The 12,799-nt window shown below is 50.1% G+C and overlaps 1 protein-coding gene across 5 annotated transcripts in view; it reads left to right on the forward strand.

The window, feature by feature from the left end:
- Positions 1-12,799, forward strand: part of LOC309860404 (uncharacterized protein) — a 116,023-nt gene that overhangs the window by 25,926 nt on the left and 77,298 nt on the right. For 2 of the 5 annotated variants that reach the window (XR_014309341.1, XM_082722562.1), the window contains exons 4-5: positions 1,518-1,573; positions 7,690-7,769. The exons of 2 other annotated variants lie outside the window; for them this stretch is intronic. Coding sequence is in view for 1 of the 3 variants with exons in the window: in XM_082722562.1 (XP_082578688.1) it covers positions 1,518-1,573; positions 7,690-7,769 (136 nt within the window). In the remaining 2 variants the exon portion in view is untranslated. The remainder of the gene's footprint in view (positions 1-1,517; positions 1,574-7,689; positions 7,770-12,799) is intronic. One more of the 5 variants, XR_014309343.1, reaches the window with a different exon arrangement.

The following is a 12,799-nucleotide window of genomic DNA, read 5'->3' on the forward strand; positions in this document are numbered from 1 at the left end:
GGCTTCTCTCCTGAAGCCTCAGGAACCTGCCTCTGCTAGCTTCAAGCTGTCCTTCTCCAGCTTCCTCACCTACTCAGCCTCCCCAGAACTGAAGAGTCAGGGTCTTGCTCTGGCTGAGGCTTTGGTTTAAGGGAATGTTGTGGGTGGCTTGATCATCTATCCAGACCAAACTGTCTCCGTATCTGCCATCAGACTGTTTTGCTTTCTTATCATTCGCATGTTCACTGGAGGAGCACTTGTAATTTCCTTCAAGACCTTTTTATTCACAGCTCGACCAACTGTTTGCTCCAAGAGGCCTCACGTCCACACTGTCTCAGCTTTCGCCAGGCCTTCCTTACTGAGCCCAATCATGGTTAGCTCTGGATTTAAAGTAAAAGACCTACGACTCTTCCTTTTACTTGAACACCTAGAGGCCATTGCAGGGTTATTAATCACCTTGATTTCAATACTGTTGTATCTCAGGGACTAGGGATGCCTGAGGGGGAGAAACAGAGGAATGGCTGGAGTCCAAACACTTACTTTATCGGTGGAGTTCTCCATCTCATATGTGCGCAGTTCACGGTGTCCCACAACAATTACAGTAGTAACATCAATGAACACGGTTCGCAGACCGTCATGACCAATATAATAATAGGGAAAGCTTGGAAATATTTCAAAATGTGGCACAGAGACACGAAGTGAGCAAATGCTTTTAGAAAAATGGTGCCAGAGGACTTGCTCAATGCATGGTTGCCACAAACCTTCAATTTGTAAAAAAAAAAAAAAAAAAAAAAGGAACATCTGCGAAGTTCGATAACGTGAAATGCAATCCACGAGGCACGCTTGTGGGATATAGAGCCCTCTGGACCATCTGCGGTCTCAGACAGCCACCGGGAGGCTCGGGCGGTATCCTCTGTGGGTTAGGGGGGACCACCATAGGTTCTGAATGAACTGGAAATAGAGCTGTTTCTTGCTGGCAAGGAGCTGCAGCAAGAGAAGCCACGATGCAATGAAACCGGCTCTGCTTCTCCAGGCTTAACGCCGCGCTCAATTGTCTTTAATTTTCCTGTCAGAGCAGACAGTTTAAGTATCCTGTCTCGTTCGCCCACCGCCCGCGTGGCCCAGTCTGCGACACTTGTGCTGCAGTTAGGTAGGTTTTAGCTGGAGCGCTTTTGTTTCTTAAAAGATCCAAGTAAAGAGTAAACATGTTATTTTTCCTTTTTTCCGTTTAAGTAAATATGCCTCTTTCATTTCCAAAAAGCTCCTCACTCCAGTAGGTTCGCATCCTGGCGTTTATTCTATCAGCTCAGAATTCTTGCGCCTTCAGAAGAGGCGTTAGGAAATTGGCTCTGCCTCTTCCACTCTGCCTGAACCCTCAGCGGGTACGACTAAAAGCCATATCGGCACAAAAATGCAATCATCTTTTGGTCCCACGCGTAGCTGGGAGCTTGTTTGGTTGTTAAAATGCAACTGGTTAATTTGTATTATGCCGTTTCTTTCCTTTCTCGGTCGACAAAGGCCCTTTTCTCTACTGACAGCGCTGCCCAAACACTATGTTCTGTGTCTGCACTAATCCTGCAGCCTCAAGCCACAGGTGAGTGCTTGAAACATGGCTTGTGCAATGAAAGGGCTGAATTTTAAACTTTATTTACTTTTTAGCTAACTTAAATTAAAAGTAGAAAGAACCCATGTGCGGCTGCTGGTCACCACTGTGGACAGTGCAGGTGTGTGAACAAGATCACTCTTGGTTAGAAGAGAACCCCGGGACACCTGATAGGGATTTCTGTTTCCACTGGGGGTGGGGTGAGAAGGAGGGGTGTCACTGGCATCTCTCAAGGCCTCCCTGAACTGCTTCAGACCCTCCCCCGCCTTCTACCAAAGGTACTCCTTATTCTCTGCTCAGTGGTCTCTGAGCACATCTGGCCACTGGGGACCCAAACACATCTGGAGGCGAGTGGTAGGTCTGCTGAGCCATAGGTGGGGAGCGCTGGAACCGGCTATTCAAATCCCTGGGATCATAGGATGTTTGAGCACCTTCCTTAACCACTCAGGGTTCTTTCTCTGGAGCACAGGCCTGTGGATGAATTGCAGGGCAAGTAATAGACCAAAGCAGTCTTAGCCTTTGCCTTCCAGGCTCGACCAGGGAGCCGGTATCATGAGGAGGAGTCCAATCAGGAAAGTAGTCATGACTGTGAATTTTTACAGGGCTGGACATTTAACACAACATGATGGAGAAGCTTCAGGCCAGAAGGGATAGTGAGGCAACTCAGAGCTGAGCAACAGCAACAGCTGTCCCGCTCTAGGCTGGAGGGTCAGAGGGAAGAGGTGGTCTTACCAGACCCCAGGGGTGGGGACAGGCCTGCCATCAGGTGGAAATTGGAGCCATGGGGCAGGTGTTTCTGATGGGAGAGGGAACCAGTTAGGAGAAGCGTCTGGTGCCCTAGACACTTCCTGGGAGACAGAAGGAAGCGGAGAGAGCTTCTGACTTCTCCCTTTTGCCCACCCTCCGGTTTCCTACTAATGCTTCCCATTGGGTCAACCCAGCCAGAAGCCAGCTGATAGAGGAACCTGGGAGCAGCTCCTCCAAGGTCTCCAGTCTTAGAGAACAGAGCAGGGGAGGGCCGAGGACAATCTGTAGTCTCCGTGTGTGTGTTTTAAATAACACGAGCCTCTGTGTCCCCAGCACAGTTACAGAGGGCAAGAACCACCAATGTCTATGTTTCCCCTGCCCCCTGCCCCAGTCTTCCCTTCCCTAGCACCACCCACCTCCAACCCAGTGCCTGGCTCAGAGCATAACTGGAGTGAGGGTCAATGGTATTGATGGGGTATAGACCTCTTAGAAAGGAAGCTGAGGAGTGGAGTTGACTATTCATGGTGGTGATGGTTTGAATGGAGTTATGTTTTTGTCATGAATTACTGTTTTTTAATTTTACTTAAATTTAAAAAATTTTGCCACAATTTAAAAAAGCACAACATACATTTTAACCAAGTTCAGGGTCATTAAGTACATTTGCTTTGTTGTGCAGCCAATCTCCAGAACTCTTTTCGTCTTGCAAAACCCACGCTCCCTGTCCCCAGCCTCTGGCCACGACCATACTCATCTGTTGCCATGAGTCTGACTGTTCTAGAAAGTTCTGAACCGGATGATTTCTGAAGTCACTGCCATTCTGGAGATTCTGTGATTCGATCTTAAAAAAATCTGTGTAGTAGAATGTGCTTGCAATTTAGAACAAAACAAAAGAGGGCATCTGGGTAGGATTGCTGTGGCTGGCCTGTTTCCCTTCCGACATATGGAAGGGACAGAAGTTCAGGAAAGCCTGTGCTAGGGGCTGGGTCATTGCTGAGATCCCACTCCTAGAGAAGAGATGACAGGATGGGGGCTATGAGGAATTTAGCTGAGAGTATTTGGAGTGAAAAGTCAAAGGCAAGGCTGTGTCCCCAGACACTGGTCTTTCTGGTCCACAGCAGGGTTCAGACACAGGCCTGCCCCTCAGAGGCCCCATCATGTCTGAAGAGCCTGGGACTGTTTGAGTTCTGCTGGTCTAGCCCTATCACTGCACAGGAGGGAAACTGAGGCCGACCTGAAGGGTCCCAGTCCCCTGATGGCAGAGGTAGGACCAGAACCAAGCATGTAGCAGCTGAAGGAAGACAGGCCAGCTGCTGTGGAGGACAGTCTGCTATCATGGAAACTCTGGGTAACCTCTCTCTGCTAGTCTGGACTGATGCTTTGAGATACCTTGTTCATTTTGACCTATTTATTGGGAATTTACAATCAGATGGACCTGGAACCCATAGACCTTGCTGAGAAACAGGGTGAAATAAGTCACACGGGTTGGTAAGTAGTTGGCATATAAGTAGAATATACTGGCTTAAAGTGGATCAGAGCCAGACTGCTCTGCCTGGGGTAAAACCTGGCTCCATTGCTCACTAGCCCTCTGACCTTGAGTAGGTCCCATCATCTCACTGAGCTACTTTGCTCATCTGTACAATGGGGATTCTAACGACCCCAACCACCTGCTACTTAACGTTGTTCTGAGGACTAGATGAGATTGTGCACAACGCCTGGCCCATGACGAGTGCCCATTGTTAAGTATTAAGTAGGATGATTATGCATTAAGAAGGACTTATTATTTTATATTGTGAAGTTGCAATAATTTGCCTCATTTAATGTATCGCCATCAGCTGGTTTCCTTGTGGGAAATACATATTAAAATGCAAACTTACGCCACGTACCATCTCTTCCCCCCTCCATAACTTTCTGAGGTCCTAAGGGGTTTTAAACAATTGCCAGGCATCTGGAGGGCCAAGTAAGGCTTGGTAATATTAATATTTATAATAATAATAGTTAATAAGAATATTAACTATTAGATAACATTTAAGGAACTTTTAAAAAAAGATTTTATTTATTCATTTGACAGACAGAGATCACAAGTAGGCAGAGAGGCAGGCAGAGAGGGAGAGAGGAGGAAGCAGGCTTCCTGCTGAGCAGAGAGCCCCATGCGGGGCTCGATCCCAGGACCCTGAGATCATGACCTGAGCCAAAGACAGAGGCTTTAACCCACTGAGCCACCCCAGCGCCCCAATTGCCAGGCATTTATTAAGTGCCTCTTACATGCTAGGCCATGAAGTAAGAGTAAGGGAAGACTTGTTTCTTGACTTAAAGGAACTTGAACTTCCTGGGGCACCAAATGGTAGTGAGAGTATGTGAAACTGTTCTGCCCTGAGGGGTGTACATGTTAGCAGTTCAGGGTGGGTGGTGCTGGGGGCCCAAATCCTTCCATAACTTTAAAAAAAATAATCTGATTTTCAGATTTACAAAAACACCTGCAAAGACAGTATGAGAGAGTTCCCGCAGACCCCACACAGTTTTCCTATCGGTGTGTCTTGTATTACTGAGGTGTGTTTGTCCTGAGCAATGAACCAGTGTTGATACCCAGACTTTGTTCAGAGTTCCTTATTTTTTTGCCTAATGTCCTTGTTCTCATCCCGAATCCCACTGAGGATACCCCATCCCATTTAGTCATTGGGTTTCCTCAGCAGCCCTTGGTTGTGACAATTTTTCAGGCTTCAGTTGTTTTTGGTAACTTTGGCAGTATTAAGGGGTACCATTCAGGTGTTTCAGACATTGTCCTTTGGGGGAGAAACTAGGGAAAGATGCCCTCTCTGATGGGCTGAAGTCAAAACATGAATGGAGGAGAGAGACAGTTTTGCCTTCTCCGCAGGGTAGTCAGAAGGTTGCAAAGGCCAGAGGAGGAAACAGATGGGGTGGGGTGGGGGGCTGAAGAATCAGGGAAGCCTTATGGGGGGGATGGGCTGTGGGTTGGGCAGAGTTAAGGCAGTGGAAGGAAGCACTAAAAGGACCATACCAGCATTTCCCCAAGGACAGAGCCTGTTTTCCTACATGATTTTAGCAACCATGTCCTTGGGCCTGCGATGGCATTGGGCTGCCTTGTACTGAACTTGACAGAAATGTTTGTGTCTCCAGGGTGGTTGGAAGAGGAGGTTGCTGGCTGGGCTCAGTGTAGGCTGCACCAAGCCTGGTGTGACCTGTTGAGGGCTCAGAGGGAGCTCAGGGGGACAGGCTGCCCAGTGCCTGCCAAGCAATGGTATGAATTAGGAGGCTGAGAGCCCTGGCAGAAATGTCTGAGACATGACACTGATTTGGTTTTATATTATTTAATTACACAACGTAAGCAGGTGAGAAAACTAACCAACCTTCCCCTTGAGACTTAGGGTGCAGCTTCGCAGTAATAACTAAGCCCGTGGAGGAAGAAAGGAGGTAAAGATTCAGGGTAAACTTGAAGGGACCAGGAGGCCAGAGAAATCCCCCCAGAGTAAGGTCATCCTGTCCATACATCCATGTGTCCATGCATCCAGCCAGCCAGCCAGCCAGCGAGGCATCATTCCAAACATTCACCCATCCTCCAGCCATCCATTATCCATTCCCCCCGCCAGCCACCCATCATTCCATCCATCTGTCTGTCTGTCCATCCATCCATCCGTCATCCTCTGTATGTGCAGGCAATGGCAGACCACGTTCTCAGTACACACTGAGTCAGTCCTCCCTTGGCCACGCCAGTGGATTGACTGTTCTGACCACAGGCCCCTCCCACCTCCATGATCAGGCGGTTAAACACCTCTTGCTTGATTCTGCAGCCTGTGCGTTCCCCTACCAGATCCCAGAGGGGAGCAACAGTAAGCATAAAGGCAGCTTCGCCCTCCGGACTCTGTCCCTGTAATTAAGGAAATTCATATTCTGAAAAGAATATGAAACGATTTGATGGCACAACAGAGGTTTGTGCACAGTAAGCTGTAGTCGCAGAACCTAGGAGGTAGAGGGTAGACAGCTGAGCTCTCCACGCAGGGGTGAGCGGTGAAAGAGTCGCGAGAAGGAGGCAAATAATGTTCTGCTGTGGCTGTGAATATCTGCATTTTACAGATGAGGCAGTGGAGGCACAGTGAGAGGAGAACAACAGGCCTCATGCCACAAGGGCTGGTTTGGGGCCCAGGGACTCAGCCCACAGGGCTCTGGCTCCCGGGCCACGCCCCCTGGCGATTCCCTCCCTCTCCGCCCCCCTCGGAGGCCCACGACCACGCACCAGGTGCTTAGTAAGTGTTCGTTCCGCTGTGGACTAAGATGCCATTTCCGAGTTGTTTGTGATCCCACCCGACTGATCTTTGATATCCATTTCCTAACACCCACCCTTTTGCAGCAAAGAGGAAGTGGGGTGGGGTGGGAATATCGGGGCTATCGTTATTTCGGTGGCTCTCTGAGAGAAAGCAGGGTCCTTTAAGTGCAAGATAGTCATCCTGCCCACAGCAGAGCCCCCTGTGGAACCTGTGAGAGGTCCTCTGGGATGTATGCTGTGACCTGGGTGCCCAGGTTTCTAGGTAAACTGAGTCTCCCAGAGGTGGTGGCCTGAGTCCAGATTTGCTCTTCTCCTGGCCCAGTCCCTGCCCACTGGGGTGTAAGTGTCCCTACCAAGTGATGCTTCCCTGGGGCCAGGGGCCCTCGGAAACCACTCTGAGCCTTCCCTGGCCTCCATGGCCAGCCCCATCTGACCCCGGAAGGGAGAGAATGTCTCTGCTACACGCGTGACATAAAATAATGTTGGTTGTCTTAGCGAGAAGAGACAAATAAATCACTGGGAAGAGTTTTTTACAGGTCAGCAGGTTTGGGACTCAGATACATGAATATGGAAAATTGCTTTTCCTTCTGAGTGGGGGCTGGGGGTAGGTGGGCACTGGGCTTGGGCTTCCCTGTCCAAGGGGCAGGATGGACCTGCAGCCCCCGTGGGAGCCCTGAAGCCCGCGTCAGCATGACCACAGGGAATGGAGGAGTGATTAAAAAAGAGTGAAAGTTTTGGGGTCGGAGGCCCCCAGCACTTTCCCTGCAGGCCATTTGGAAACGGTGTGGAGAGGCTGAGGGTCAGGCCCCAACTATCCCAGTGTCAAAGCTGGGCTCGGCCATAGGGGAGCTGTACGAGGTCGGGCAGAGCGCCACATGTGACAGTGTGTGCCTCCACGGATTGGTCAGGGACTGTGACAGCACAGGGCAAGCATGGTGATTGCTTAAACCGGGTGCCTGCCCTGGGAGCGCCGGCAGTAAGGAACGCACCCATTGTTGTTAACAAATGCAACCTGGTTTCCCCCTTCGCTATGGCTCCCGGCACTGGGTTCCCCCGTTAACTCCCACTTTGCCTCTCCAAGGTCCCCCGCCCAAAGATGTCTGTGCCTGCAGGAGCTGGGAGGGCAGAAATCCAAGCCTCCCGCTCTGGAATGGACAACAGGTGAGCCCTCCCTCAGGCCCATGCAGGTGGTCTCAGGATGAGACCCCCGACTGTGGGGTCATTCAGACGGAGGGGCCAGGTGGGGGTTGGGGGAAGAAGGCGAAGAAATACGAGTGCAGAATCATTCTATTAGCAAGCCAACAGCTTCGTCTGCCATCTTGTTGAAGAAATGTATCAGTTTCTGGGCTCTCTGAAAGGAGGGAGACTCACAGTTGTGGCCACAGGGATGACGGTGCCCATTCGCCAGGCATCGCACAAGCACCCTCTCTTGGTGCCTGTCCCCACAGTTCCATAGGGTCAGCACTTGTGTCGTTCCTGTCTCCCCAGTGGGTGGGGAACTGAAGCACAGAGAGGTTAATTGAGCATCTTGCTGGATTCTTACCACCAGCCAAATGGAGAGTCAGAATTTGGACCCAGGCAGCCTGACCCTTTACAACATATCCCACTGCTTTGCTCTCAGGATGCTTACCGATGCCCTGGTTTTTAAGGAAGGGAAATCACAGTTCAGAGAGGCAAAGACACCTTCCCTAGGACACAGAGCTGCATCAGGACCCTGGTTGCCCAGTTCTAGCTTGGCCTGGTTCTGTTTCAGAATCAGAACGGTCTCCTGGGGTCCACCAGCCCCCAAGGGAGAGGGAGTGCAGGGCTGTCCTCAGGCAGGGTCTGCAGGGACAGGCCAACCCTAGCGGCCAACCTTGCTGCGGCTGACAATGGAGGGGCTGAGATGAGGGTCCCGGCACCAAGCCTGGGCGTCCTGCCAGAGCCGCCGACACCCAGTTGCATTTTGTCATCTGCTCCCTCCGCCTGATTTAATACAACCTTAAATAATACGGGGCAGGGGGGCGGGGGGGATGAGGAAGGAACAGCCCAACCAAGAGTCGGTGTAACAACCTTATCAAGCCTGGTGTTTTCCCTTTGCTGTTTGAGAAGCAATTTCTCCTCTTTAAACATTTTTTTTTAATGATGATTCTGGGCTGAGCAGCACCGGGGCTGCTGCTCGGTGCTTTCCTCCCGCTCCCTCTGGTCCTCAGATGCAGGCAGAACGGGGCCTGTAACCATGGCAATTCTCTAATGTTCTCTCTCCATAAACCATAAACATAGGGGGAGTCTCCATTATGGCTTCTTCAAGGAGAAAACAAAGCTTTCCCCTGACTGGGGCAGGGCAGGGTGGCCGGGAGAGGGGCGGAGAGGAGATGACGAGAGGTTTTCAATTTTTTTTTTCTTGTCATAGAGATGAATTGCCTCAAAATTAGCTCAGTCCAAACCACAGTTTCAGCAATTAACAAGACACACAGCCAGGGCCAGGCACAAAACTTGGGCTCCTTAAATATTCTTTGAAGGGATCAAGGGAAGGAGGGAGAGAGGAGGTGGGGGGGAGAAGGATTTGGGAATAGTGAGGAAGGACGTTGGACATAAGGAAGGGGTATAAAGTGCTGCCAACGTGTCTAACAGACTTCTTGGAAGATGTAGATGATGTATAGATGGTCCTACCTGCAGCCTGGGGGGATGTCTTGCCTTCCTTGTATTCCTATGCTGGGCACATGGTCTCTGGGGGTGGGGTGGGGGGTCAGCATCAATAAGTATTTGTTGAAGAAATGAGGGAAGGAGGGATCAAGTTTTTAACTCCTTGGGGGGCAGTCCTAATTGTACGGAGGTTGTAAATAGAGTGAAAGCTATGAAATCTTGCTCTAAAAGCTAAGAATTCCTGCTCACTGAAAACGTATGTCTCCTATGTCATTCAGGGGGTTTACGGACTCATCCCTGGCCATCTCTGGACCCAAACAGGGAGAATTCCTGGCTATATTAACCTCCAGGTGCCCTTGAACATTTGTTAGGTTGGATCATCCGTGAGAGAAGCGTCTACTGGGCTGCCTTGGTTTCCTCAATGTGACGGAGAATAAGTGGGTCTGAAGAGGCAATTTTACTTTCAGGCTTTTTAAAGAGATTTTATTTATTTGAGAGAGAGAGAGCATGCACATGCACGAGAGAGAGCAAACACTGGCAAGGGGGAGAGGGAGAGGGAGAAGTAGGTTCCCCCCAGAGTAGGAAGCTAGACACAGGCTTCCATCACAGGTCGCTGGGATCAGTACCTGGGCCTAAGGCAGATTCTTCAGATTGTGAGACTGAGGACCTTCCTAAGGCAGATTCTTAACCAACTGAGCCACCCAGGTCTCCTGCTTTTAATTGCTAAGTTCCGGGAAGATAAACAGGGTTTGCCATAATGCTTTGGATCCTAGGAACCTCAAGAGAAATTCTACTCCAGACACCTGTGCTCAGAGAGAGAATTCCTCTTCCAGGAAGTCTCAGAATGTGGACCTTGAGCTGAAGTCCGTTGGCATTTCTCTTGTTCTTAAAGCTGCCACATTCATCCTCTCCCTGCTTTGTGTGGTTGGGTACCACAAACTTGTCCTGCTGATTCCTCTCAATCACAAGCCATGCACCTGTCTGCCTCTGTGCTGAAGGTAAGGCTGGCTCTTGTTCATCCTGGTGTCCTCAGGGCTTCGTGGCATGGGATCCTGATGAGATGACCCACGAATCCTCTATAGCACTCTCCTGCTGGCAATCTAGAACCCTCCATGTCTTTGGGATCCACTATTATGAAAGCAATTTACAATCCAAAAGAATACAATGTTAGACATCATGGCTCATCTTGAATTTCTTCCCCTTGGCTTGAGAACTAAGGGTTCTTTCCTTTTTTACCCAACAAAAGCATTCTTGTACCTAAAGTGTTCCCTCCCCTGCAAAGTATTCCAGGATGTGTTACTTCCTCCCCTGTTCCCCAGCTCTTTGCTTCATATTCAAATGTCACCTTTTTATGGACTCACTTGTTTCCTTTATTGTCAATTCCTGGAGGGTGGAGACTGGATCCAATTCAACTTTGTATCCCATCGTGCTTTGCATGTAGCAGAAACTCAGCAAATGGGGGACCTGGTGAACAGCAGGAAAGCAGTCAGTTCCTTAGGACAAGGGGTGGGCTTCCCCCTCTCCAGGTCCATGCCCTGTACTGTGTCACTTCGCCGTTCCTTCCACCAAGCTGAATCACCTGTCCCTGCCCTTCCATGTTAGGCCTTGCAAGTAGGATGTAGTGGGATGCGAGCGGACCAGATGTGCAGAGGCTTGGGATATGCTCCTGCACTTGGTCTGACCTCTTGTGCCTCGACCGTCACCTGACCCGACTGGGCGTCATGATGAGGCTGGGAAAAGCATGGAACCGAGCTGCCCAGCCCACCTGCAAACCTGTGAGTGAAAGATCTGCGTCGTTTCTGCCACCGGGATCCAGAGGATGTTCGTTATGCAGCAACAGCTTTTTAGTACAATTGCTAACCTAAAATATGGGCTGAGAAACATGGACGGCTTTGAGGCATTCGTTCTTTTTAAGGGATGGCATGGACTTTTTAGGGGGAAAAAAAAAAAAGGAACATCAAGTAGCAACATGAAGACCTGGTTGGTTACGCCCCCAGGGGAAGACTTGCTGGGTGGAGGAGGAGGGGTAAGATTTCCCGCAAACATCTTCCTTTCTAAGCCAAGCCTATTGCTCTTAAAACCTTAAGGATGACAGCTTTTATGGGTGAAAAAAAAAAAAAAAAAGAAAGAAACCAGGCTTCTTTGAAAAGCGGCCCATTTCCCCCACCATTACAAAAGGTGTTGTTTACTGTTGCAGATGTCGGTGAGTGACTCTGCAGCTGAAGTGATGTCCACGTGTGTGCACGAGGGCGTGGGTTTCAGACAGAGTCTGACTTCGATGCCTTTTAGAAAATTGGGCTGCTCCATCATTCTGTCACGGGGTTCCCTGGCTGGCTCATTGCATTACCAGCGACATTAGAGATGGGCCATGAGAGGTGAGGGAGCCTAATCTGGTTTATACCCTTGCCTGTGGCTTGGGGGTTTTCACACGATGCGCTGTCTTCAAAACCTGCAGGTGCCGGAGCGTGGCTATGGCCCAACTTCCCAGCCCCTTCTAACTCACAGCAGGTCTCCAAGGAACTGGATCACGGTGCTGGAGAAAGCGATGGGGGCCCAAAAGTCATCCTGCAGAACTTTGTGGTGACCCACAGCTGGGACAGTGGTTTTCACTTAATAAACCTTGGCTGATCATTTACTATGTGGCAAACACTGCTGGGCACCAGAATAACCCCTTGCTCCCTGCTCTCTCTCTTGGAGAACGTGATCCAGTGGGAAGACAGACATTGATAAATATTCATACAAATAGATGTAAATTTGTAAATGTGACAGGTGCTACACATGGGAGCTACTCAGGCTATGAGAACTAATAATAGAAGGATTTGACTTTGGAACATCAGAGATGGGAGACAATTTCTGAAGCAGCTTAAAAGTCTGTCTTAGCAGGGTCCTAGCTACTCCATATGAAGCCATTGTGCAAATTAGGAACAGACTTCCCGGCTCCCAGAAGCCCTTGCGTGTGAACGACCCACAGGAGTGTGCACCGTCGTCCCGCAGCTCAGCCCCATCCCCCATTCAACCTCAATCCACAGCCATGCTCCCACAGCCCTGAGATGCGGGTCTGGACCTGCCTCCCTGCCTCGCATAGCCAGGACATCCCGAACCCCACGTGTTAGACACCAAGGGCGGAGTTCTGTTCCATGTGCAGGGGATAAAAGGTAATATTGTAAGAGCGTCACCTTCTCTGGTACAGAACTAGAAGCTTTTCCATTCTGATTATCATAGAGCTGACACTCTGATGAGCGGAAAACATACTTTCGGTGGTCTGATCTGGGCTCTTTCTCATTTCTCTTCTTCCTGCCCTGTCCAAATGGATGCTGGGAAGTATGGGGGGCCTCTCTCAAAAGATCAGGGTACAATTTTCAGACCTTCATGGTTTCCATGATGTGACTAGCCCACCGGATCACAGCTCATCTTGCTGGCACTCGAGGAGGCGGAAGGCAGAGACTAGTAGAGTTCCTAGGTTCTGGAGCCAGTAGACATCCTGACTTGGCCTCCCCTTAGCTCTTCCTACCACAGCATTCTGCGTCCCTGCCAAGCCCTCCATCTGCCCCCAGCCCAGCTGGTCT

The sequence above is a fragment of the Mustela nivalis genome (assembly GCF_964662115.1).
Source record: "Mustela nivalis genome assembly, chromosome: 2".
NCBI lineage: Eukaryota > Metazoa > Chordata > Mammalia > Carnivora > Mustelidae > Mustela > Mustela nivalis.